The following is a 27169-nucleotide window of genomic DNA, read 5'->3' as shown; positions in this document are numbered from 1 at the left end:
CAGCCGCCTAGCCACCCACTTTTCGCTACCTTTTGCCACCCTTTTTCCGCCATCCTTGCGCTCCATTGATGGAACATTCAAAACAAAGTCAGCAGAGACAGCCGAAGATAAACAAAGCAAAGTCGTAAAGAAAAAATACAAACAATCCAAATGGTGGGCAAATCGAAGGGTCGAATGGAGGAAGGGGGGTAGGGGGTGAGGGGGGGACAGGCAAAGGCAATGCGCTCGGAAAAGCCAACGGTGACGTGGCAGAGCTTTTCCGTGACGTCACAGTTGAAAGCACCGAACCAACTGCCACACAGCGAACACAAACGAACCGAACCAAACCGAACCAAAATCGCTTCAAACACTCGACGGCGCTCGCACGGATCGGATGTGAAAAGCGGTTGGAAAATCGCCTGGCGCCTCACGTATCGTTTCGTTTTGAGTTGGAAAACCCGCGTTTGGGAAATACCACAACCGAAAAACAACAAAAATAATCAAAACACTATAGTATACTCAATATATGCAGTGTATGCCGGCGATTGGTACACAAGTTTAATGGTGGAAAATATATTTGAAATCTGAAATATCTGAAAAAGAAAAAAATTGTATGTGCTTGTTTTCGGTTTCGGATTCTTTTCACATTATCTAAAAATAACGGAAAACACGGAAAAGGAGAAGTGAACAAGTGCAAAAAATTATCTCGCTATATACATACATATATGCATAAAGTGAGCCGCCATCACAATTTTCTTTTCATACCAATTATCGATCAAATACATAAGTAGTGCCGCCAACCTGGATAGCATAAATTTCCTGGATGGATTCTCGTCGAGTTTGGTGACCGACAAAAAACGCGGACGCTGGAATTCGATTCCTGCTGGGATAGTCAGAGGTGCCAACAGTCGAAATTAAGGTTTGTTTTGATTAATTGAATTGCCTAATTGCAATGTCGTGACCCAAATAGATATTTTACCCCAAAAAAGTAGAAGAACTCTAAGCGAAAGTGTCGTGTGGCCTGGCACTTTTTGCGTTTCCGGCTGCGTTTCGATTTGTTTACTTAATACCCACCAATTCGCAGTGCCATTTCCTTTACCCGCTTTCTTTTTGGGCACAGGATAATCGGAAATACCTTAAAGAACCAAAAAACAAAAAAAGGAACAGAAACAGAAACAACAGAAAACAGAAACACTCATACGCCGCGTTGCCCTTTTGCATTAAGTATTCAACGGCCAAAAAGTCAGCAGCCTCCATCAGTTTATGGTCCTTCCCTTCGAAATGGTTTATTTGAGAGCGAATTCTTTGGGGTGCCATAAAGCATTCGCTCGTTGACGAGGGGGACCTGCGGGAAATTGCTAAATAACAATCAATTCGGGCAGTGTAACAAAAGATAAATGGATTTCCGACTGCAAACGGCAATGCATGAACCTATACAGTAAAATAAAATAAAATTTAATCAGAAGTCATGGAGTACAGGATCTGCCGAGGCTGGCGGTATATTCCCGATAATCAAGCAGTAAAAACTCCTTAGGGACAGGAAAAGCCTTTAAATGGTGAAATAAATTTAGAGAAAAACTCTGGGGAACGTGGGGAGAATACAAACAATTTGCGGCTAAGTCAGCGTAACTATGAATGCAAATGGAAAACTTGATGGAAATGTTGTCTTCCTAATGCTTTTATAATTAAAGTGCCATGTAATTCATTTTCATACTTTTCGCCCCCCTTTTTTTGTGAACTTTATTAGGATTAGTAATTACATTTCTCAAGAATTATGTTGCATGTTTGCTTCTCATATATTAACTATATGCAGTTTCATGTTTGTGAAACTCATCATTCGGTTTTTGTACTTCAAGTGAAATGTCAATGCACTGCTGAAACATTTGTCTTAATAGACAAAAAAAAAAAACAGAGCACATTTTAGTTATAGCCATAGAGACCGACTGGATCAGATAGTATTAAATTGCTGGTCACTCGCAATCAGCGAAAGCAAGCGAAACTGAATGGAGCAAACAAAGGGCAGTTATTGCGGGCAATCATTAGTGATACAAATCGCCGCAGCAATTCCCCGGAGATCTGGAACCTAATCAGGACACAACCATGACCACAATCCTCATTTGGCGGAGGGCGGGACATCGGCGGAGTAAGTGGGAAAAACAAATGTACACTGCAGTGCGGCATTTTGATTTCAATTCACTGTTTTTCCAATGTGTGTGCGACTGGATGCGACTGCTCCTGCTCCTTGTGCTCCTCGTGCTGCTCCTGCAGCTCCTGCACCCACTGGCCCCAGGCCAATTAAAGCAAAGTGTCTGGCTCCATTGGCACGCGACTTCCTGGCCACGCCCTTTGGCAAAGGATCCGCATGGAATGGAGCCACAAGCCCACCCGCATACAAATGAAAGTTGAGGCACGGACTGCTTTTATGGCAAATCAAATTAACAACTAATTCCATTAGAGTTTGAGCACGAGCCACCAACACAGCCACCACTAATTGCAGAGGTAGTTGGCTGAGGACGCCTATCTGGTCATAGCCAAATTCGTAGCTCTTGGCCGAAATGGATTGGCCAGATTGCCCCGGCCACTGGGGGCAAAAATATTCCAAATTCAATTAAAATCTGCACCGACTACAACGTGGAGTTCAGCCCATCGAGCGAGCCCTGGGAACAAAAGTGAGTTCCTGAAAGCGTTTTGGCCTGCACATGGCACATCGGACGTCCTTTGCCTCCGTGCTGCTGTGGCTGGAGGCTGAATCTGGGTTTCGACCAGGTCGCGGCATTGTCCACCTTCACCTGGCCATCCCATTATCCAGTTTTATACCCCTACAAACAGCACTTGGCCCCCAAAAATGTCGTCGCCCCTGTCATTGCTCTTTGGACTTTTTACGCCCGGAAAAGCTATGAACATGACAGCTTCGTGTTCCTACTGCTGCACTGGGGCGAAAAGGGTTGTCGTAAGTGGGAAATATAATCATTTATTTACCCGCCTACATAGCACAAAATGTTCCAGTAGGAAGTGAGATGAAAAAGGGTTCAGCATTGCCCAATTGAGTGAAATGGAAGTGCTGGCTGCTACTGGTTTTTCACCGTGCATAACTCCAGTTATACTTTAGCAAAAAAAACGTGACTGAGCCACATGCCAGTGACAATTGGACAGCAAATTGGAGTGGGAGCCAAGTGGCTGGGATGTCAGTGAAGTGGGGCGCATTTCCGCAGAATAAACCCCCCTCAGCCAGACACAACTAACAAAAATATTTATGCACACACTTAAAATGCTGCCAGCGGCCAAAGGCAACCAACAGTAGTAACCCAACACCAAACTCAAACCCAAACCAAACCAAACCAAACCAAACCAAACCGCATCGAAACGAACAAACAAACAGCAAATGCGAATAAATTCCTGGCTGGCTTAACTTTTTATCCATTTTTCTATGTATTTCCCTGGCGGCAGCCACTTCCATTCACTTCCTCCATTCAACCCAGCTTACTTTGATGGACATTGAGAACACTTCCTTCAGGATCTGCCCTGTTTTCCCTCCTCGGGAAACATAATTGCAAGTGTCTGGGTCAGCAGTGTCCATGCAAACAGAATGGCATAAAGAGTTTGAAAATCAGATAGATGCTCCAAGAAGAAGGAGGAGGCGCCATTGATTCCAGTCAAACAGTTTTGAAGGCAACCACTGGAGTAGAAGAAAAATTGTGTCAGCCAAGAGGTTGGTCAATTTTGCCAAGATCTGCGAAATTAGGAGAGATTAGCTGAATTTCATTCGCTTGAATGTTTTTCTTACAGTTGGTTTTATTAAAGTGACAAAGCGTAGCATAAAATATGTGTACCCTGCTGCTGCCAAATATTTCTGGCTTTTCCCTCTCAATTATTCAGTTGCAAAGGCATTTTTCAGTTGGCTTAGCAGATTTAACAAAAGAAATTCCTCAAATGGTCGAACTGGGAAAATCCAATTCCCGTAATAAAATCGAACAAAGACCATGTGAAATCAAATGCAAACCAATTAGGGCCACGGGTAAGGGGACACATTCAAACACAAAAAAAAAAGGAAGAAAAAAAGAAAATCGTAAACTTCCTCGATTTATTTCCGGGCCAAATTGCCGCTGAGCAAATGCCAAATGCCTAAGGACATTTCCCGATAGTTAATTATGACACACACTTCAAAGTGCCGCATTTATCCTGTCGCAAACTAAATGAAGTGAATTTTTGTGTAAACATCTGTGCCGGCGGCCAGACTCTTGGCTTGATTTGAATCTAAATTGAGAATAACAAGCCATGGCAAGACCCCAATGAATGCCACTTGAAGTAAACAGCGGGCGGCAGCCAAAGGTGGAATAAACACGTTCTGGCACAGTCAAGTATTTACACACACACCAACACACACCAACACACACCGACACACACCGACACACACACCCACACACAACATGTGTCATAATCACCGTAAAAGACGTCGAGTTTAAACTAAACAGACAGGGATTCGAGGGAGCTGCGGAAAATGGCGGTGGAAATCTGGCGAAGAAGACGGCACATTAGGCGGCATAATCTGCCCTTGAGCTCCATTTTGCCCAACGATTTGGAAAATCTTTGTAGCAAAGTAAATTCCCCAACAGATTTCACTCATTCCCTCCGCCGCCTCCGTTCCGTTTGCCTTTCTCCTGCCAGCAATCCCTGTTTATATTCGTGGTCCTCATCGAAGAAAAAGAAGGAATGACTGTTCGGCGGCCACTTGCGTGAAGAAAACTAAATAAACATAAACTAATGTCAAGCTGTTTGGAAAATCTTTGCTGGGCGGGCAATGATTTCCTCGGCGGTTAACTGAAAACAAATAAAATTGGATGGGCTGAAGGAATTTCATCATGATCTCTAAATGATACGCTTCTTTTGCTCTTTTGCTCGTTTTGAAATCATAAAAATTCTTCTCACGCTTAGTCGCCGCTGTCAGATCCAAATGCTGGATAATTTATTTAATCATTCAAATTTGTTTTCATTCGAGCAGTGAGAGAGAGAGAAAATAATGAAATAGCTCGCTGCTAATAACATGCTGTCCCATTAGAGCAAAACCAACGACAACGTGGCGTATGCGCAATAAAAACATTTTTTGTTTTGTGTTTTATTTAGCTCATTTGCGTTGAAAAGCTGCCAGCTCTATGCCAAAGCTTGGCCCAAGATCCAGAAAGCCAGAAAGTGCTCCCACTAGCTTTGGATTATTGTCACCAATCAGCGGCAAGAAATTAATAAGGCGACATTAAGAAAAATCTACTCTACTCTACTCCTGACCCCCCTGACCTTTTGGGAAAAGGCAACCGGCACCCTGTGACCCGTTGAAATTAATTTTGCAGCAACAGGTGTTGGCCATGAGCATAAGCAAATACCCCCGATGCGAGATGGGGCTCAAAGGGAAACATTAAACAAACGCTGCGAACATCCACTGAGAACGACACGAGCTGTCCTGCCACACGGATAACAACATGGACACCGACTCGAACAAGGACGTGGATGTGGACGGTTGATGTGGATGTGGAGGTGGACATGTTGAAGGAAGCCGCTGGCACGCCAAACAAACTCGCACACAAAGGAGGCGTGGCCCAAGGTCATCGCTGGACAAGATGAAAACAAGCGTTTCCTGGGGGAGCAAATTGTACGCATTAGTTGGCTAATAGGGAACTGCATTTTAAAGCAACATTAATGTGCCTTAATAGCGTATATTTTACAGATTTTCTCATGGCTCCGTACAAATAATCACATTAGCTGCACATCTATGTAGAACAAAACATACTATACATTTGGACATTTTAAATCAATTCATTCGCAATCGCAATCAGCTTCCAATTAAATCCATTTGATTTGCAGTTTCAGCTAACTGCTTTTGCTGGTTTCACCATTGTGTTATTCAGGTGTCATACCAACCAACTAAAAATGAACCACCGAAACAGTCGAATTTCATTCAGGACACACCGCTGCCATATACGCGTTATCTGTTGACACTTTATCGGGGATTTTATTTTTTCCTTTTTTTTTTTTGAGGGGTTATATTGGTAGGCCGAAGCAACCATTTTTTGGGCTTATTTCTGCGATAGCTTTGGTTGCCTGGAACCGGGCGCAGCTGTCATCATTGGGGCCACATCGTTGGGTGGCCTGATTAGCCGGGCACAGAAGATACTGAAGCGAACATATTCATGTTAATAACTAGCAACAGGCCAACCGATAAGAGTAGGAGCGAAAATTTGGCCACCTCATATCGGGCCATAAAGGCAAATGACCACCAGCCGCACCACTAATATGGCCCCGAAAATGCCGCCCAAAGTCTATAGGCATAAAAATGAAAAGTAATAGCAACATTCATGGCGTAGCTTTAAAGGCGAGTCCTGGCATGCTTACACTAACTACCTACTCTTCCTGCGGCCAATTAGAAGGACTCACACGCACAGACACACGCACACACACGCACTGCTGTTGTTGGCCAGAAATGCCAGTGGCATCAATTGAATGCAAACAAGGCGAGGAGCCAGTTCCATTTGCTGACAAAGGATCCTTCGAAGACGACGAGGAGAACGATAAGGAGGACGACGACTTCATCGCCATGTGGCCTGGAGTTTCATGCACGACTGAATGGGTCAGCAGCTGAAATCATCATCAGCGTACCCATTTCACTTTCCCTTTTCGTGTGTCCTGGTAATGCATCGCTGGATTCTCGGATGCTCGGATTCTCGGTTTATGTGGCAAATCAAGCGTAAAGTCGCATAGAAACTGTTGGCAACCCTTTAAAGCTGCTTTAGCCAAAAGCTGGGGTGGACTTAGCCGCTTTTTAGCTGCTTTTGGCCAAGTTATACACAAGAAAAAATGCTTTAATATAATGTAAAATACACTCACACAAGATTTCTTTCATACTTCGGCAAACATAGAATTCCCATTAATCTACATGCACATTTATGCATTTTTAGGGCACCCATTCTAGCTATCCGTTTCTCTCAGTGCCGCGTTCTGTTTAACTCAAACTGTTCTCGCATATGCTGCCGCGTTAAAGAGATTTCCAAGTTTTTGTATTTATTCTGCTCCCTTTTCCCCCGAGTCCTTTGCATTATTTACTTGCCAGGGACTTGGCCCGAATCTTTTCTTCTACTAAGCGCGAAGAAAGGGTGGCTCGTTTCTTTTAATTATTTATGTTTTAATCATTCGCACAAGTTGATTACCAAGCAGCAGGACCTTAAAGCCCTCGAATGAACGCGGCCGAAACTGCAAGTTCATCAAGTTCGCTTGTCGGCGGCGATAGAGTGCGAAAAGTGTCCTGGATGCACTTAAGTGCAAGTGCGGATGAAAAGATAGCGAAAGCGTAATTCGATTACTGGAATGGAGGAGAATGGAGGCGGACAACGGACTACGGACTACGGACTGGCGGGCCACATGGAATAGGATGCCCCGGGTCGAGTGGCTAATGATGCATGTCTAAGGAGCGAACAGGATGCCTAAATGGATTACAAATATGTTTTGATTGGCCCGCCAGCTACCTTCGCTTCCGCCACTCCAAAGTCCATCTCATCGGTTGTCGTAAAATTCAATTTCAGTTTCCTTGCCTTTGGGCTAGTTGAGAAATGGATTTAATTTCGCCTCGGGAAATCTTCACTGGCAAATGGAAATTAGTGTCTATTAGAACTCGCAGTCTGCAGTTTACGTTGCTCATTTAACCTTTGCGAACTCTTTAAAGAGAATTTTTCCACGCCATGCCACTCGAAACTTTCCACACTTTCCACACTTTTATTTACATTTCAATTGTGAAATGCCTTTCTTATAGGAAACCATACGAACTTTTTCGAGTTCGACATGTGGATGATGTGATGCAAGGGTTAGCAACTGTAGCCAATATGAAGAGTTTATTTTTGGACCAAGGGGATTACGTGATAAACGGACAAGATCAAGTGAAACCAAACAGCGATTTGTTATGAAATGAATGGAAAGAAATCTGGGGAAAATTCTGGGAAACATTTATCAAGTGCTTTAGTCAGTAAATGTGTTTTATACAAAATGGGCAGTGAGCAAGGGCTTAGAAACAAAAGGGCTTACCAATAATGAATTGTTTTAAAAGGTAAGACTTTAATGGTATGATAAAAAGTCAAGGTATGAAAGGTATAGAGGCTGCTGACAAAGTCTAAGCTAAGTAAAATGAAAACTCTGATATATAAAAACAAAAAGTTAATCCAATATTCCCGGTATCAATCAACCAATCAGAATGAAAAACCCCAATCGCCTGCATAACCAACGCACACAGCAGTCATCTAAGCCTTTATATAACTGCGATAGAAACCGCAATACCCAAAGGCTTTGCCCCTGCGTATAAATTTCAAATTTGTTTGTAGCAATTTGTCGTTTTTGGGGTGTCCACTGAAAATGCGAATGGGCTTTGGCCAACTACCGAAGCTGACCCACTTTTCAAGAGACGCGTGAGGCACGTTTAAAAATAAATCGAATGGGGAACCGGGGGGATTGGGCTGATTTGGGGGGATTGGGGGCGGTTGGAAAAACAAACAGAGGAATTTTATGTTTAATGGCTGCGGGCGAAATGAAAAATCACACAGCAAATTATGTTGCATGTTGTTACACACATCGCATCTTGTAGAACGCAGATGAAATTCGCTTTTCGTAGCTCACTTTTGCTTTTCAAAAATTATATATATATAGTATACTATTTCTTTGGGTTATTTCTGTAGAACTTGGTCACGTCACGATCGAAGACCAAATATTCGAGAAAAAGTGTAATTTTTAATTTGAGAAATTCATTTAAATGTTTTGTGCATTCGTTTCATTTGCTTGTCACGGTTTATTTGCAGAGTGCACCACAAACAAACAAAAGTCACACACCATCCCAAAACTCAGATTATGAATTATGCAACAAAGCATCCACAGCAGCAAATTGCAAACAGCAAAATAGAGCAACTAGAGCCACAGCACGAACTGCTTAATGCACACAAGTAGCAACCACACCTAGACTTGACCAAACTCGTTACGGAAAATTGCCGGAAAACACAGCTGAAATTTCCCAGGAGTCGGCCAAACGGGGACCAAAAACTCACCAACCCACCAACTCACTAACTCACCATGGTGGACGACATCTCGCCAATGCATCATCGGATGCAAAAGAAGACGCGCAGCGCCTCCATTTGTGCCACCGGCGCCAGCATCGAGACGGTCATCCATGGAATGCCCGGCGCCTCCGGCAGTGCCACGCCCGAGGGCGGTACGCCCGGCTACCGGCGACGCCGTCCGGCTACGCGCTCCCAGAGCGCCCGCATCACCTCCGGCGCCAGATCGGTGAGTACGCGGCGTATACGTAATGCGCCTAGAACCTTAGAACTTAGAGCGTTAGAACGTTAGAATGTTAGAACGCACCCAAGCGATACAAATTTAGCATTAGCATTTGCATCTGCCCGTCGCGCTGGCAAAAGTTGCTTATTTATTTATAGCTTTCAATAAATGCACGTTTTTTACTATAAATACGCGACCAACGTCGACGCTCAGTCCATTTGGTAGTCACGCACATGCAGATTGCCATTTGAACAATATTATAATGTGTTATTTTTAATTTTTAAAGAAATAAAAAGAAATTGATTTTCTGAAATGGTATTTGGAGCATTTGGGTTCCATCTACAAAATAAAAAGCAACTCTTTTGAAATAAATCATTTTAATATTATATTTGTTGGCAATGCAATACAATAGCTTTGCACATTAGAGATTATAATGTTCAAACGCTTTAATCACGAATCACATTTTTAATTTTAAAGCCAACTTGAAAGCCTTGCGAGCCCATGAAACTTCATTTGGTTTACCTGACAACAAATTTTGAAGTGTCCCACTTGAGTTAAGTGAAAACTCTAGCTTACTTTTAATTAATGTACTTTGAGTATCGAGTGTGCGCAGCTGAAAGGACCTGCGAATAGAGAGTTGCATAACCATCGGCAAATCACTTTGAAGTTTACTCGGTAAACAACTCCAACTTGCGTGCCACAAATATTCAAGGGGCATGCGAATAACTACATTTCCGCAGACATTTCCGAGAAACGTAGAACGCCCGTTTAATTGACTGATTTCAATTCGAGTTTGCCTAATTGGAGCTGGGATAGCTGGGTCCATATCAGCGTAAATCAGGGTACAATGCAGAGGGCGCTCATCAGCCGATTGGTTAGAGTTCGTTCGTGATGTCGACTGGAAACGGCCTCTTCCACGACAGAAGCCTCCCGACTCAGGCTGGTCGTAGTCTTCGCGCTGCCAACTGATATTTTCCGTTCCAAAGAACCGCTTTCCCGCTTCGAGGTCTGTGCCCCGTTCTGGGCCATTCTCTCAAACCTCCTGGCACAGCGCTTCTTCTTGGCATGGTTGAGATATGCGTCGGACTGATCCTTGACCTTCTTATGGTACTCACTCGGTGGACAGAGGGGCTGCGGCCGCAGGCACGTGCAGAAGCTTATGTTGTGGCGAAAGTACTCGTCGAAGTCCTCGTTGGGTTCCAATAGCTTCATGTAGTACTCCATCCTGTTCAGATCCAACGGATCCAACAGACGGGCGGCGCAGTCCAGCCGAAGGTGTCCACTGTAGAAGTAGGAGAACAGCTCCTCCACCAGATCGATGTAGAACTGGATGGGCTTGTGGAAGGCATCGCCCAGATAGAAGGGGCTCTGCTCGCTCAAACGCAACTTGGCACATTCTCGCCGAAAGATCAGCAAATACGGACGAAGGCCTTGGATGGCCCAACACTGGTTCTTGTTGGAACTGGCTATCACCTGGTAGTGGAGGTAGAACTTGTTGATGATCGCATCATCCGATTCGATCTCATAGATCTGCGGACACGTGCAGCTCGCGTCCAGCTGCATGGTGATCTTGTAGCGCTGGATCAGCTGGTGCAGGGTTTCTGCCGCGATCCTCTGCAGCTCCAGCTCCTTCTTATAGCTGTCGAAGTAAGTGCGATACTTCTCCTCGATCATCAGCAGAATTTTGATCACCGTCTTTTGCATGGCATTCGAGATGTTCAGATGCCCGACCGCCAAATTGGCCATGCTCGCGGTCACCGTGCCTCTGGACATGAAGCTCGGGTTCACCATCAGTTGGTACAGCCGATCGCGCATTTCCATTTTCGTTTTGGTTGTTTTGTGTGTTTTGTAGCAAAACCCGGAATACGTCTGTTTGACTTTTAGTTCGACGACGAATGTGTAATCATATCGGCCATACTTCAAAATGAGAAAAAAAGTTGATATAAATAGCAAATAAAATGTCGAAACTGAGTACACAATTTACTAAAATGGATTACTCCTCTTATTAAATAAATGTAACAACTGGTTGCAAAATTTGAAAACTTATGATACACCGGAATTGAGAATTTGTGGGTTCACCGACCATCTGAGTACGGAATCCTTAAGAGTTAGTTCATGGCGGTTGTTAGAAAACGGATCCTGGTAAACTTCCTTGGTAATACTTATGATAGACTTCTGACTGCGACGTTGGTGTGCAGAGATGGACCTCTTCAGTTCCCTGCCGGTGCTTTCCCGATTGTCCCGATTGTCCCAGTCCGTTGCCAGACCAGTTTCCAAGGCCGACGTCTCGCTGGGTCGTTGCAGTCTAACCATGGACTTCTTTCGATCCAATAAATTGGTTTCGGGCTCGGCCATCTTCTCGCGCCGCCTGGCACAACGCTTCTTCTTGGCCTGGATGATGAAGGGCAAGGTGTGATCTTCTGTGACCTGCGGATACTCGTAAGCCGGACACCTGGCCGGCATGCGCAGGCACTTGCAGTAGCTCATGTTGTACTTGAAGTAGTTCACAAAGTCCTCATTGGGTGCCAGTAGCTTCTGGTAGTGCTCGATGCTGTTCAGATCCAAGGGATCCAACATTTGGGCAGCGCAGTCGAACTGCACGTGACCACTGTAGAAGTAGGCGAACAGCTCCTCCACCAACTCCATAAAGAACTTAATGGGCTTGTGGAAGGTGTTGCCCATGATGAAGGGACTATCCGAGCTCATGTCCAATTTGGCGCACTCTCGGCGGAAGAGTAGCACATAGGGGCGCATGTTGTGGATGGCCCAGCTCTGGTTCTTGTTGGAGCAGGCTATCACCTGGTAGTAGATGTAGTACTTGTTGATGATCGCATCATCCGATTCGATCTCATAGATCTGCGGACACGTGCAGCTCAAGTCCACCTGCGTGTTGATCCTGTAACGCTGTGTCAGCTGGTTCAAAGTCTTTGCCGCCATCCGCTGCAGTTCCAGCTCGTTCTGGTGTTCCTCAAAGAAACTCCAGAACATCTCCTCGATCGTCACTAGGATCTTGGTCACCGAGTTCTCTAAGCCATCGCTTCTATCCAGATTCAGGATCGCAAACTTGGCTACACTATTGCTAACCGTGGCGTGTGACGTGATGCTTGGGTGGTTTCTTAGCCTTTGGAGTCGATCGCGCATTTCCATGATTAAATAGTGTGTCTACTTGAATTCCATCCAAAAAATGTCGGTACCCGTCCGACTTATGCGTCCACCTCTGTTGACTGAAAATGAAAGGCCTATTTGTAATTTTTATTCAAAAAATCTGAAGTCGCTGACGTCTCCAATTGAATTGATTCGTCAGCCATCCGTCAGAGGAGCCTTGAATTCGAAACACTTGCAGTGCGGCGTGTGAATTGAGTTATTTCGTGGCGAAATTCAATTTCATCGGACTGATGCTTGTCTCGCACAAAAGACTTTCGCCACGTGGCGGCATACGCTGCGTATGAGTTTTCCTGGCTGCGGGGGAAGAGTATGGTGTTGGAGCTTCCAGTTCGCAGCTTCTGGTGCTGAATATCCCTCGCTGGTGAATCCCCCTTTTTTGCTGCTGCCGACGATATTATTAGTAAGCAAACGAGGCAACAAAAAGCAGCCATACACCCGTGCATCGTGCTAAAAATGTCGTTCTCATCGCCTGAGATGCGCCCCGAGCTGGTAATTTATATAGAAAAAGTTTTCAAGACACACACACGCACACACATGGTTGCCAGCCTTCCGGGGGCGGCATGTTCTCGGTGGGCGTGGCCGTAATGAGTTCGCAGCTAAGCAAGTGAGAAGTTTATGTTTGGCTACTTCCGACTACTGAATACCTTGTTTCCAAAAATCGTTGCCTACATTTCAGCGCTTGATTGCACACATTTGTGCGAGATCTTTATAGGAGATATATTGTAAACTTGCTTAAAAATCCACATACTAAGTGTTAGTACTACTGAAAAAAGTTACTGCTTTGACTTACAAGAAATTGGAGGGTATTAAAAGCGAGGTAGGAGCGCTGAAACGACTTTTGTTATGGGGAAGTAAACTTGGAGTGCTCAGTGGCATGATGTCCCAATGTCGATAAGTCGCTGGCACTTTTCATCTGCAGACGCAAAAGTTTAATGAGCAGATGCCACAACAACAGCGAACTCGATGAAGTCGCATTGTAAAGCTATTTTCGTATTGCACGGCATTCTGTGAGCCAAAGTCAGACACATCCCATGCAAATTGTAGACAAAAACCAACAAATAGCCAAAATAGACATAAGACAGCCACGAATAGGAAAATATTTGGAGACTCTCGGCACAAAAGTTCATGGGAGGAAAGGAAATTGCAGTCTTGTGTGCAATCAAAACTTTAAGCAGTAGCAAAATAAATTTGTAAGCAAAATAGAAAATAGAAACTGCATTGCAGCAAACTAAATATACTCGTATGATATAAGAAAAGCAAGCTTTGTGGCATAAATTTAAAGATACCAATCTTTTGGGTAGAAATCTGTCTTATCAATTTAAAAGTCAAATACTGTCTGTCTGTCTGGAAAATGTGAAATTAATTTCGCATTTTAATTTAATTCCCTTTCCGCGACGATGTCGAGCGGCGCAAAACGGAGCGCATTAAGAAAATAAATTATCTGCGCTGCCCCAGAGGACTAATTGGGGATTAAGCGGGCACAAATTGAAGACTCCGCCGCAGGACATGCCGCGGAGCACCGCATGGTCAATGAACTAGCGCCAGGAAGCAATTAATTTCTGAAGCGAGAAGGCGAAGTTCCATCGAGCATTGAGCATCGGCCATCTGAGTGACCAGCCAACCGACCACTGGCCACTGCATCCGGATGGATCAGATGTGTGGGTCGTAATATTTGATTAAGCCGGCAAAGTAGACCAAGCAAACATTTGGCCAAGAAGGAAGAGCAATTACTGGTCACGAGAGCCCATGAAATGCCAGGATAAATGCACACATACGTACTACGTATACAGTCCGGTTCGTAGTGATATATCTAAACAAGTGTGTGTGCGCCGTAAAAAGCGCAAAAGAGCGGCCACTAAATAAACAAGGAACGTTTACACTGACAGCTCGCCTAATGGCCGCCCCGCCCCGCCCCCTTAGCCACACTTCCTGCGGATTTGGCGGCTTTTGTCGGGCCCTCCGCCAACTGACCAGCAACTCAACGTGGCCCAAATCCCTGGCCACTTGACAGCCGACGCCACGTAGCAAGCGCTTCCGGCGTGCCGTTCCTGCAGCGATGGGAAACCTTGTGCCCGCACAGTGGCGGAATCAGCAGGGCTTTCAGGGGATTAGGATTCCTGATCACCAGCAAATTCAGGCCACAAAACCTTCACGCTCATAACTCGATCAAGCATAAAACAGATTTTATTGGATAGCGTATAATTTTGAAGCTCTGAGAAAGATGTGTACAAAATGAACATTTGATATTCCAACTCAATGCAGAAATAAATCTGTGCAAATTGCATAATTTAAATTATGAAACACTGCCAAGATATTAGGCAATTAATCCAGTACCTATAATATTCTCCCATTAATTAGAACCAAGGGCAAAAGCGGCACCACTTAATAATTTCGAACAGCCAACTAATTGGTGCCCAACACCCAAATCATATTGTTCGCCCTCGCCCCTGTTTTTTTGGGCCAAGGAAAACGGAAGTGGCTAACAAAGTTGGCCGTTTTGCATGCGGCTATGGCAGCAGCTATAAATATATCGCCCTCACACACTGGACCAAAGAAACTGAACAAGAAGCTTACATTGCAAGAACAGGTGGTGAAATTAGTTTTCCAATGGAGCACCGCAGAGCTGAGGCCGCTTGACAGGCACTTGGATGTGCCATGAAGGATTTGGAACAGGCATCCTGATTCACCCTGCTCCAAGTGCCTGAGCAGGAAACTTTTGCGGCGGGCAAAACAAGCGTTGGCGCTGATTGCATTTGGAGTGGCCAAGGCGTTTAGCCTTGACATTTAGAGGGATTTACCCCTCCAGCCAGAGCTCTCCTCAGATCGCGGAGGAGCCCTTCCACCGAGGACGAGACAAGCCGATAAATTATGCCATTGGCGGCGATGGCCAAGTGATGGGTGATGGGTGATGGGTGATGGGTGGGCGTATGTTTCACCAAAGGACAAACAAATGCAATTTGATTTGTGTGTCCGTCTGCGACGGAGAAATGCAATTTCATTTCGCAGTCAATCGGCAAGGGCAGTCCATAAATCACAGCGATTGCCTTGGGCCGCCTTTGATCGTTGGCTGTATGTATATATGTAGTTTCCCCCGGTTTAAAGACACTCCTACCCACTTGCAGGTCCGGCAGAAGACGAAGGCGCAGCAGCAGCAGCAGCAACAGCAGCACACGCTCCAGGAGACCCGGAGCTACTGCACCAGTGAGCCCCGGCTGAGTGAGACGGAGACGCCTCCGCAGCGCCGTAAGCTATCGCAGCGGAGGCCACAGACGCACGGTGAGTAAATTACGCCGGAGATAAGCAGCCACAATTGCGGTGAATAACATAGGAACCCAGTGGCTGCCAAAGAAGGTGCATACAGTTGGTAAGATGGTAAGCGGGTAAACTTCAAAATGCCAGTACCTAGGAGCTTTGTAGATAACAAGATTAGGTTCACTGAAAAGTAGTTTTAAGAAAACCTAAGATCTAGGAAGTTTGACAGTTATATTGCTTTAGCTCTTCTTTGGTTTCTTGCATTTCGCTTAAAAGCAATCTAAAACAAGCGATTTGAAATCTCTGGCAGTTTCTACTTAGCATAAAATCTGTTAAAACCAAAAATGGCAAAGTGCTACCAAGCACCATAGAAAATTTGAAACTAAAATGTATCACTTAATTTTTTCCAAAGCTTTTATACCATTAGTCTGCGCTAGATGTTTGTGCACAGTTCACTAGCAATTCGACCGCACTTGTACATAAGTTAGTTAAAGTTGTGGCTTTTAATGGCCGGATGGAGCCATCAAAGCGGCGAAACAACGGCAACAAATTAGCCAAGTGCTGAGCCTGATCTTTTATGTGGCATAAACTAAGCTCTCAGCCAAATTGCTCGCAGCACGAGAGCAACGGCGATGTAAAATTGACCATTAAGTCCTGGTGGCCAAAGGAGCATGGGGCATCCTCCTGGAGTGCAGCACTTTAAGGCGAGGTGTTGAAGCTGAAACAGTTTGATTCGACACACTATGGCAGTGTAATATGGTAGTTTCATCTGGCCCTTTGTTAAGTAGCTTCCAATAATGTTGATTCAATTAACGTGGCCGTTCGATGAACTTAACCATTGACCCAGTTTACCCGGACGGCAAGTGAGCTACAGCTACTATGTGTGTGGAACTTCTCTCTGTCAACTCGACATGGGGAAGCGGAACATTAAAGCTGTCCAAATGTCAGCCAGCTGGAGCAGGGAATACTGAATCAGTAATGCAGCAGGTTTAACCGAACGGTTACTCGCATATTTATCTACGGTCGGGTTTTGCGTGCCAATGTTTATTCATATATTCAAATTGTTGTTTTTTTTCACTCAGCACTCTTGACAGGAATCATAGAGGAAATATATAAATATACTGAAAAAATATAGGTTTATCCAGAAATTAAGATTGAAATATTATGTTTTAATAAACTCAATTAAAAGTGCATTTATGGTCATCATAAGAATCAAGTTTCATCTATCAGTGTATGTGAATTACCAGTTCGGCTGTCATTTCATTTTAGTGCATTTCTAAATTATTTAAACTGTGCAGAATGTGCGTAATGGCTGAACCTAATCCCTAATGCAATCCACATTAATCTCTTTCAGCACACAGAAAATCGAACGCCTTCCTGGACGTGCCCACCATGAACATGCATCACCTGCGCGTCAACGACGACGACGAGGATGTGGACAGATTGCGCACTTTCAGCGCCTCCAAGGGAGGTGAGTTCACCAGCTCGAGGAGCGTAACAAGGGCCACTGAGGAGCATTTATTAATTTCGAAATTGAAAGTCAACAAAGCCCGAGGGCCAGATGACTGGGATTACACATCTTAACAATGCGGCCATGGGTTTTGTTGGAGGCCACAGGGATCTGGGAACAGGGATCTGGGAACAGGCATCTGGGAGGTGGGATGTGGTATCTGGGAGATAGGAGATGGGATCACGCACATCATCTTGGGGACACACGATACACCAGACGGCATAAAATTATAGTTTCGTTCCGGGACACGCAGCGCAGCAATCCTTATTGAAATCTTAAAAGGCTGTTACCCGAAGATGTTAAGGACATATCAGTGGCACTAAATGCCACTCCGCATAGAATATGAATACCCAGCCGAAAACATATGTACACACACTCACCGAAACACATAGTCCTGCAAAGTTTTGCCATTACATATGTATGTGTGCGTTTTTTCCTCCCTTTATATTCCACATTTGTGTCACGTTATTGTTACACATACGCACTGTGTGCCATCTCAACCCACTACAGTGCGATTCGGAACTGTAAGGCACTTCGGTTAAAAGTTTGAAGATGATATCTCGTTGAGAAAGTTTGCAACAATTTCAAGTGTCTCAAATTCAATTAGATCGGTTAGCCAGCTTAGCTGCATGGCTCACATAAATTTGTGATTATCAGCGCATTAAAGTGACTGTTAGTTCGGTGAAATATAGATTGACTGATTGATTAAAAAACCGGACTAAGCTGGTACGTATTACTGACAAGTGTTCCTTTTGGTAAAAAAAAAATCTTTTTTTCTCTGCTGTACTTTAGATAGGTGCTGAGCTTTATAGTAGCTATCTTATCCCGCCCTCGCGAGGGTTTTGCATCCATGAGTGCATGCCAGACTTAAAGTACGTGTTTAAGCTGAATACGGAATACGGTAAACGGAGTAGGGAGTACGGAGTAGAGAGTACGGAACACTTGAGCAGACATGACAGGAAACAGACGACAAGCCTGCGTACTAACAGGACGAGGTGTCATAACTTAGTCATGAAGGAGGAGCCAGAACCATTTGACAAACGCAGTATAGGGGCAGCACGGGATACGGATAGTTGCGAATAGGTGTGCATAAAAAACAAAAGTTTTAAAGTAAATTTCAGATGGCAGCTTTGTCATGTAAATTCCTAGTAAAGGTCTTTGCCAATTTTATTCAGACATTCAACTAGCTCTCAAAGAACCAAAGAACAGATGCGAAAAATCACCAATTAGGTTCCTTAAATTTAAAAACAAGCTGTCAAAGTCTTGTTAAATGGCACCTGTTTTAAATACCATGAATGCCTAGTGCATGATTGTTAAATCAAAAGGCATACCGTTGCACGTCGGTTTTAACAATTCAAGGGGCATCAAAGGGTATTAAAAGTTCCTGGTTAACTTCTTACTGCGGCTGAGCAGCGTCCCCAAATGCAGTGCATATTAAAATTCAATGAAGTGTCTGTGTTTGCTCAACTAAATTGCTTTCAAATACAAGTGGAATGCCCTGTAGTTGGTTGGGTCACGAGGTGGCAGATTTACTTTGCGGTTATCTCTTGCCAGGAGTCATGTGCGTTCATTTAATTAATTTTAATTCGCTCAAGATGTTTGTCAGTTCGTGTCGGTAAAGGGGAGCTGTGCCCACCCATCAAATATGTACATTTACGCTCGCCACGAGTGGCAAATTTAAAATGAGCCAGCGAAAAACTGACAGGCCGACATTGAATCGAATATGTTTTGGGGCGGGTTGGGTTGATTGGGTGATTTGGGTGATTGTGTGACTTGGGTGGTGTGTGATTAATTGAAATGCCCAGGCGAGTGTCAGTCATCGATGGCAGCCACTAAAGAGGCCTGAATGAGTTTTCCATATAAATACATTTCCACACAAGAGCCGCCAATTGTCCTGTGCGCCAGGATCGAATTGTAATTGAATGAAGTGCGAGTGCGAGTGCGAATGCGAGTGGTGATATATATTTGCATTTTCGCCTTGATATTTTCCAGCGATTTTTAGCCAATTGCGAAACATTCGATTGTTGTGTATAGCAGTGGGTGTATGTATATTCGCATAAACAAAATGAGTCTGACCTTGGAGTCGGTTAATCATATCTCAAAAGTGGCAGCATATGCGAAATCTCCTGCCACACTCGCCCCACTGTAAATCAATCAACAAATAAAATGTTCGATTTATTTTCTCAAACAGTTATGCCCCGAGCAAACAAACACTTGAGTATGCTCGCGGGTGAAATGAAAAAAATGAAAAGAGCTGAACCAACATCAAAGACAAGTGAAACGAAAACGTTTGTTTGAGCAATGAGGAATCGAGAATGAGGAATGGCCAACGAGAAATCAGGAAAATGTGCTGCAATTACTCCAGAGATTAGTCAGTTCTCAATTATAGCCAATGGCTAAGAATAACTATGAACATTGCACACATATGTAGCTAAGTATATGATGTGAGAAATTTCACAAAACTAAATCGCTATTTTTATGGCCAACCGTTTGCACCTAGTCCAAATGAATTGTTTCCCACACGCGCAGTTTCCTAATCCCCAATGCCCCAGAAATAGAAAATTGGGAATATGGCCACCCAAAATGGATTTATGGCTTTCCAATGATGACGGCCCATTCACGTACCCCCCACACATGTGTGTTCAAATATAAATGTTTAGAACGCTTTTGGCAATTAAATCAATTTGCACAATTAATGACCGCAGATGAGGAGCAAGCAAATGCCAATGAATACTGAAAAATCTGTGATGTATGTTACTATATATACATCTACACTTTCGCGCGACGGCTAAATGCAATAAGGCTGGCAATAAATCTATTTATGACATTTCAAACGTACACAACATACACATGCATCAACCGAACAAATCGGACAGTGTCGGCCATGTATATATGTACGTCTGTATGTATGTACAGACACATTTGAGTTTGCAGATTGATACATATGCGTACATCAACCGGCCTGAGGGATTACAAATGACAATGGCCGCATGTTGCTCAAAGGCTCTTGACTCGGCATCTTGGTTGGGTAATACCTTTTCGGTCGGGCATTATCCCTATGTGAGGCAGCTGGGTAGAAGATGGAAGGGTAAAGACAGATGTGAGGATTATATCTAGATTTATACGGCCTTTGTTCGGTCAATCTACTTGTTATGCCCTCGGTTTTGTTATTAAATTATGTGTGCGGTTTGACCACAGCTAAGCAGCATGACAATCGAGCTGCATTCAATAAATGTATCTGGATAATTTGATTGCGCATTTTTCTTTATTTACTATAAATTGAAAATCAAAAATAATCCGTAAACAATTTATATGACCAGGCAAAAAATGGGATTAAATTCATAGGAATATTTTTCGATTTCCGGAACAACGCAATGGGTTAAAATAACCATTACGCCTTGTCCCACATCATATTCGGTGTCTTTTTAATTGTTTTATTATTGTTTAAGAGCACATTAAATGGCTCGGAATACTGCCATTAATATTCATCGTATATGCGAATTATAATGTAAATATTTGGCATTTATGTGGTGCAAAAATGCAGGAAACATCGCTTAAATGTCTGACCGAAAAATGTGTTTTTCTAACTGTTGGCAGGAAAACCCGGACAGACAGGTCAGCGGGAGAGGGTGGCGGTGGCACAGATGGCACACAAAAGGCAGATTAACTATTGTTGATGTAGCCCTTGCGGCCAGAAGCTGTAATTTCTGCCGCGGCTACGTGGCGTATGCGCAACGAGTCGCAAAGTCAGCGCACGTTGCACATACGCCGCGTATGACAGGTAGACTAACAAAAGTTTCCCACATGCAGTTGGAATATGAAATAGATGACGCTTTTCTTTTTCAAGCAGTCTCACCGAGCTTTGACAATTCTCCACTGTTTTCTGTTCCTGTTTCTGTTTGCCACAGGTATCATCAATCGAGGTGACTCCTTCCGTCGCCGGCGCTCGAGGAGCAACAGCCTGGCTCCATCCAGTCCCATGCACACACGCAATGGCGTGGGCGGCTTGGGGGGCGTGGCCGGGGGCGGAAGCAGCCTGGGACTGGGCTGTGGCTACAATGGCGGCAGCAGCAGCAACGGATTCGGAAACGCCAATGCCCAGGAGAACCATCAGCCGGTGGAATTCTATCGCGTCGAAATGCTGGGATCCGCTGGTGTGGGCAAACAGGCTCTGGTTTCGCAGTTCCGCACCTCGGACTGCATCAATGCCTACGATGGACCTGGTTAGTGGGAACGATGAGTTTGCCATATGTCAACTGAAGCTGTAACCAGTGCCCCATTAAACTTGTTTTTTTTTTTGCAGAATGCGACGATGCCGAGCAGAACGTCTCAATCATCTTGAATGGCACCGAATCGGAACTGAAGTTCCTCACTGGAAATCCAGAGAGCAAGGTAAATCATTTGTCAATGGACAAAACTCCCTTCCTATTTGTGTTTGTAATTGCCGTTGAATATTTCACCATTAACTGGCCAGCCTGTGTGTGTGTCCTGGGTGCCTGGAAACCAGGTTTTACCCAGGGGAAAGGATGGTGAATTGCCAACTATGCGGGCATGTATTGCATAAAGTGAATTAATTACAGATGCAAAATGAGTTGCTGAAATGCGAGAGGTGGCCGCCTCCCACAATAACAAAGAGGGAAATGCTCGGGAAGTCGACAAAAAAAAAACTACGAAAACTATTGCAGAAAGCTGCGAAATGCGGTTAATTATGGCAAAATGCACAGAATGCTGGAGGCTGCCTTGAAATTTAAGGAATTCATTTAAAATCCTGCCAGACAGGCGCCGTCGCTTGCAACCAAAGCAATTTACAATCGTTGGGCACAACAAATTGGGTGGGGAAAACAGGAGCGCCCAACGAGGAAAGTCAAATATAAGTACTGCGATTTGAGCCACTGTGCAATCGAAATGCCAAATTGCTGGACGATTGCCAAATGGCCAACGGGGCCGTTTGCCGCCGCCTTTGAGGGTGGCAAACAATACAAATGAACACGATAATGATAATTATAATCGCCGATGACGATTCCGTTGATGGTGATGGCGATGGCGATGGCGATGGTGATGACGACTCAGACTATGAGGACAAACAAAAGGAAATGGCAACAATTTATCCATTCCAGAGTGCGACACAAGAATCAACGTATTAAAGCCAAGGCGCTCGTGCATGGCGCCCAAAAATTTGTGGAAAAGCAAATAATAAATTGCTTAAGGTTTGACCTTAAGCCGCCCGAGCAATCCCGAGCACCTTGACTCCAAGTGCCAAGTGCCAAATTTACAAATGGCGGATACGGATGCGGATGTGCCTGGCGTGGCTTTTTGAGCCACGGAACCGGAAGCACCTTGGGCTGGAGTAAACCTGCCGACGTCACCGCAGACAAAGTGTATGTATGGCCAAAGGTTGGACAGCAGAAATACCTCAGAAAAGTGACTTATGCCAAGAAGAGGCGAGTTTCTAAAACAAACGAAAGTATAAAAAGTATAAAAAAGTATAAAAAATCGCTGAATAATACTATGCAAAAAGAGGTAAAATACTCTTTGGAATAGTTCACGAGACAATTTGCATTGTTTAAAGTTTGGCCCAAGTGCACTCCGAATTGAAAGTGTATTAAAGCAAGTCGCTTTAGAACAACACCGTGAAACGTTAATGAATAAACGCATTTGCACCTTAAAGAAAAGGAAAATTCGAAGGACCTGGACGATAGAGCCGTCTCGCTGACCTGGTAATGTATGGGCCAGATAAATGAACATCATTAAAAGTCTGGGCGAGTCGGAAAGTTTTTCCCAACGCTCGCCACGTTATTGCGATGCCAAGTGGCCATAATTTTAATTTTTACGAGCATAAAGTGCAAAAGTGCCGGGTAACAAAAGGAAGCCGGTGAGGCGTTGGGTGGGTGGTTGGAAAATGTGGGCTGGCTTCAGTCGAGCTGAATGGATGCTCGACTTTTCGCTCAACGCCTGCACTTGACGGTGCGCAGTTAAGAACTTTTAATTTCACCCCGACTGGGCTGCAATAAAACACGGCATTTAATACTTTCGGCAGTCACGGCATAGCCTGATGCCCAGAATGTTGTAAACTTGTTGAGTTCCGTGTTTCAATTGGCTCGTTTGTTTCTCTTTGCCTGTTCGGTATGCTTTTTAGGACGAACTGGAGCAGGCGGATGCCTTTCTGGTGGTCTACTCCTGCATTGACAAGGAGTCCTTCACGCGGGCCAAGCAGATACTATCGCGACTGCAGGACATGGACCTGCTGCGCCACCGACCCATCATCCTGGTGGCCAACAAAATTGATTTGGCCCGCTCACGCGCCGTTTCCGCCCAGGGTGAGTATTGCAATTAGCCACCAAACGACGAAGTCGTTGCATTCATTTGCATCGTCAATTATGTGGCGTGACCTGACCGAATCCGTATCCACCACTCCTCCACTCTGCTCTGCTCTGCTCCACCCGTAGATGGCAAATGTCTGGCCTGCACGTTCGGAGCCAAGTTTATCGAGGTCTCCGTGGGCATCAATCACAACTGTGACGAGCTCCTGGCCGGCACGCTCACCCAGATTCGCCTCAAGAAGGAACACGTCCAGCTGCAGGTATGTCCCACATCCCAAATGAAACCCCAAAACAAGAACAGAAAACCCATAGGTCTAGCTGTAGCTCTCTATAGCTCTAGTTAGCTGGTTGGCTAGTTGTATTCCCATCTATCTCTGTTTTTGGTGTCTTGTAATCAATGTACATCGATCGCTTTCGCAGCTTAATCCGAAAAAATCAAAAGATAAAAACAAATTTAAAGAAAACACAAACATAGAGACTGTAGAAACTGATAACTGTCTGACTGATCTTAAAGCCGACGAAGGGGTAAGTAAAACTAAATGTACCCCCGACTTAAAATCCACTTATAACTACCCGCTACCCGGACTGAATTTAATCGATGTGTAGTGTGTTCTTCAAAACCCAACCTGTAATCGAGACTAGCATGATGTTATAGAATAAAATTAAACCCCATATAACCAATTACTTTTGAAGGTTTTTAAAAATGTGATACTTTCATTGAATCAATGTGTCCTGAAAACAACGTTTTTTTCCATAGCATACTTTTAGGCAAAACCATATAAACCGCACTTGCAAAATAATATCCTTTTAGACACTTTTTCTGCGAAATCCAGCAATATCCAAGCCAAACCTCTCTGTTTATGTGTTGTTGATTGTATTCATAATATATAAGCGTCCTGAACTTTCGCCAAAAGAACTTTTGCCCGTTTGGCAACAAGAAGAAAATGTGTCAAGTGTCCAAGAGTACAGAAACTATTCCAAGCCCACTGCCAAAAGTGTTTTGTTTGTTTGTTATGTATTATCCTGTGCCCACTCCCAGAATCCGCACAAAGGACATGAAAAATGCAAACTTCAATTGGCGCCCGAAATGGAATAACCACACTGCAGGGCCATAAAAATGCAGTTGAATAGAAAGCCAAATGTAAATAAACCGAAACATAAAGCCCAGCTCGTAAACCACCCCTCCCACCCAAGTGATACCATTGTTCATTTGCGAATACGTAAAGTAAATGTGATTTATCTAATATTTTACCCCATTTTCAGGGACCGAGGGATGCCAATTCGCCGGCGCACTGGTACAAGAGCCGCAGCGTGATGCTGGCCAGCATGAAGGCGCGCCAGATGCTCACCTGGATCCTGGGCAAGGAGGACTCCAAGTTCAAGCACTGCGAGAACCTGCAGGTGCTCTAAAAGGGGGGAATCGATCCAATCTATAGGTCTATATGCTTATATAGACTTATATACGAGTATATGTGAATATGTGTATAACCGGCGGGAGCAGGCAGAAAGCTTTATCTCTAAGTGCTACCAGATGGGCTCATCTAATATGTAAACAGGTTTCGAGATTTCGAAGCTCTCCAATTCGCCTGTAAACAGCCATTTGCATACCCACGAGTGTGTGCAGCCAGCTATTAGTAGTGTCTAACGTAAGCCTGATAATCAAAAATTAAATCAAATTTAATGTAAAACATAGGGACGTATGTATAACGCTTGCAGCGACTATGTGTATGAGCAACTTAATGGAACCAAGCAAAAGGAGCAAATCCACAAATTCTAACTAAACCTAACTAAACTAAACTAAACAGAGAACAACACTACTTATGTACTTAACTAGCAACTTTAGTAACTTTTCTAAGCCATGAGCCAGTAGGGGGAATATTTTTCATAAGCTGGCTAGCGGCTTAGCTGTTTACAAGCAGAGTAAAGGTGTGCAAAATGTTTATATATATATATATAAATGTAACCGAAGAGTAACGATTTTCATATAAGATTTACATATATAGAGTATGTGTTAAAATCGGGTTGCAACACTTTGTTATTTTCTTTTTCTGCAGCTTAGGGAAGTCTTACAGGGAGTTAGCTAGCTGCGTAGACAGATTTCAAATAATAAGAAAAATACAAATAAATAAAAATATAGCCCTCGATGAGTGTCCATCGTATATATATTTATATTGTAGAGTTAGAAGTCAATATTCTTTGTGTCTTCCTTAGTCAAATATGTATGTGTGTGTCGGTGTGTTTATATTAGGAATCCTTCCAAAAACAAATAGTGCAATGCAAGGAATTCACGTGTCCTCCACAAAGCCTTCAAGTAAATGTGCTCAAAGTGGAAACATGAAAAGTAACTACAATAATATTCTTAACTCTAATGGGAAATACATAGTTTGGTGTGTACATATGCTTAATCACGTGTGTATATCTGCAAAGCGCATAGGCTCAACCAATATGAAACAATAAAATATTTAAATGTTTAACAATATAAATTAGTTCTATTTTACATCTTATTAAGCTAAGTTTGTATAAAAGGTATCAATGGCAAAAGCTTATTTTTTGATAGATGAGGAAAACTAAAGTGTTTAGTTAGCCAAACTGCTGCTGGGGACTCTTCACCTTCACCACCTGGGATCGGTAACGGAAGAGCGGCCGGAACACATTGATCTCGGCCAGCTCCATGTCATCAGCAGCCTCCTCATAGGCCAACTCCTCCAGAGCTCTCCGTAATCTGCTCAGAGTTCTTTCATATCTGTATAGATTTCTAAGGGTTTCACTGGTTGAAGACATCTCCGGAGGAGTATCCCCTTCACTGGCATCACTAAGTCTTTGAATCTGCTCCGCTGACGTAGTACGATCTTGGGGATAACCAAGCGCCAGCTCAAGAGTCGCAAAACAGGCAATGAGTTGAAAGATAACCTATGGTATAGATATATTAGCAATAGGCACTAAATGTTCTCAACTGTACTTACCTTATTGCAGCGCATTTTAATGGTAAGTTAATTAGATTTTTAGTGTTCTTAGTTGAACTGCGGGCTGTTAAGTGAGGCTCAACTTGACTAATTCCCGCCATTTATACAATTGGCAAAGTGTTTTTGCCCGCCGTTATTAGCACCTGCAATTGTTCTTGTTTCCCGCCTTGGTTTTCGCACTGAAGGCGGAGAAAATTAGCGTACAGGTGTGGAAAAATTCAGAGCATTTTCCGCTCTCAGTCGCAACTGATTGAAAAGCCAGGTCATGTGCACGCCGTTCGTCTTTTGTCAACAAACGGAAACTAAATAATGAGTAATTCGTATTTGTTCATTCGGTCGCGTGTCAAAGGAAATAATTAGCCAGTGATCTCAGGAAATGCAATTCCGAGATCAAGTGTCAACCTCTAATTTCTAAAGTAAATCTATAGGCAACTGTCGGTTAATCCCAATCGTTACCCAAACATAAATGCTAAAAAGGAATACAAATAACGACTTACACAAAAACTAATGAACGTATCAATTTCTCGCTATCAAAACCGATGAGGAAAAATGATCTCTTATACTCTCAATTTTCTAAATACAAGTTTAAAATATAACTGAAATTTTAAATAATTATCCAGATATACCGTTTTGGAAATACTAAAATACACACAACGTGGCAGCCACGTTCACACTGCCAG

General features: G+C 43.8%; 4 protein-coding genes across 8 annotated transcripts; 1 reads left to right on the top strand and 3 right to left on the bottom strand.

The window, feature by feature from the left end:
- Positions 1 to 360: 360 nt before the first annotated feature.
- LOC120445043 (GTP-binding protein RAD) lies at positions 361 to 26005 on the top strand. 5 transcript variants are annotated; one of them, XM_039625152.1, is made up of 10 exons: positions 361 to 898; positions 8805 to 9285; positions 15567 to 15720; positions 17051 to 17167; positions 21115 to 21429; positions 21510 to 21598; positions 23343 to 23523; positions 23653 to 23786; positions 23947 to 24051; positions 24790 to 26005. In XM_039625152.1, exons 2-10 carry the CDS (start codon positions 9073 to 9075, stop codon positions 24934 to 24936), a joined length of 1455 nt encoding a protein of 484 aa, XP_039481086.1. In that variant the 5' UTR covers positions 361 to 898; positions 8805 to 9072; the 3' UTR covers positions 24937 to 26005. The 5 variants fall into 5 exon arrangements, with proteins under 5 accessions (XP_039481086.1, XP_039481088.1, XP_039481087.1 ...); XM_039625154.1 differs by lacking the exon at positions 8805 to 9285; XM_039625153.1 differs by lacking the exon at positions 23947 to 24051.
- LOC120445055 lies at positions 9640 to 11199 on the bottom strand. Its single transcript, XM_039625173.2, has one exon. The coding sequence runs from the start codon at positions 11098 to 11100 to the stop codon at positions 10117 to 10119; it is 984 nt and encodes a 327-aa protein (XP_039481107.1). The 5' UTR covers positions 11101 to 11199; the 3' UTR covers positions 9640 to 10116.
- On the bottom strand, positions 11234 to 12525 carry LOC120445053. Its single transcript, XM_039625171.2, has one exon. It carries the CDS (start codon positions 12424 to 12426, stop codon positions 11323 to 11325), a length of 1104 nt encoding a protein of 367 aa, XP_039481105.1. The 5' UTR covers positions 12427 to 12525; the 3' UTR covers positions 11234 to 11322.
- LOC120445072 lies at positions 25988 to 26641 on the bottom strand. Its single transcript, XM_039625199.1, has 2 exons — positions 26490 to 26641; positions 25988 to 26436 (listed from the first exon to the last, which is right to left on the bottom strand). The coding sequence occupies exons 1-2, from the start codon at positions 26502 to 26504 to the stop codon at positions 26107 to 26109; spliced, it is 345 nt and encodes a 114-aa protein (XP_039481133.1). The 5' UTR covers positions 26505 to 26641; the 3' UTR covers positions 25988 to 26106.
- Positions 26642 to 27169: the final 528 nt, after the last annotated feature.

Source organism: Drosophila santomea, chromosome 2R (assembly GCF_016746245.2).
Source record: "Drosophila santomea strain STO CAGO 1482 chromosome 2R, Prin_Dsan_1.1, whole genome shotgun sequence".
Lineage (NCBI taxonomy): Eukaryota > Metazoa > Arthropoda > Insecta > Diptera > Drosophilidae > Drosophila > Drosophila santomea.
The sequence above is the reverse complement of the archived record's forward strand: the minus strand, read 5'-3'. Positions and strand labels throughout refer to the sequence as shown.

Bases quoted from the DNA above. Each gene is read 5' to 3' on its own strand.
- LOC120445043 (XM_039625152.1), top strand. From the start codon at position 9,073: ATGGTGGACGACATCTCGCCAATGCATCATCGGATGCAAAAGAAGACG. The intron at 23,524-23,652 runs GTGAGTATTGCA...CTCCACCCGTAG, and splicing joins ACGCGCCGTTTCCGCCCAGG to ATGGCAAATGTCTGGCCTGC. The intron at 23,787-23,946 runs GTATGTCCCACA...TCGCTTTCGCAG, and splicing joins AGGAACACGTCCAGCTGCAG to CTTAATCCGAAAAAATCAAA.
- LOC120445055 (XM_039625173.2), bottom strand. From the start codon at position 11,100: ATGGAAATGCGCGATCGGCTGTACCAACTGATGGTGAACCCGAGCTTC.
- LOC120445053 (XM_039625171.2), bottom strand. From the start codon at position 12,426: ATGGAAATGCGCGATCGACTCCAAAGGCTAAGAAACCACCCAAGCATC.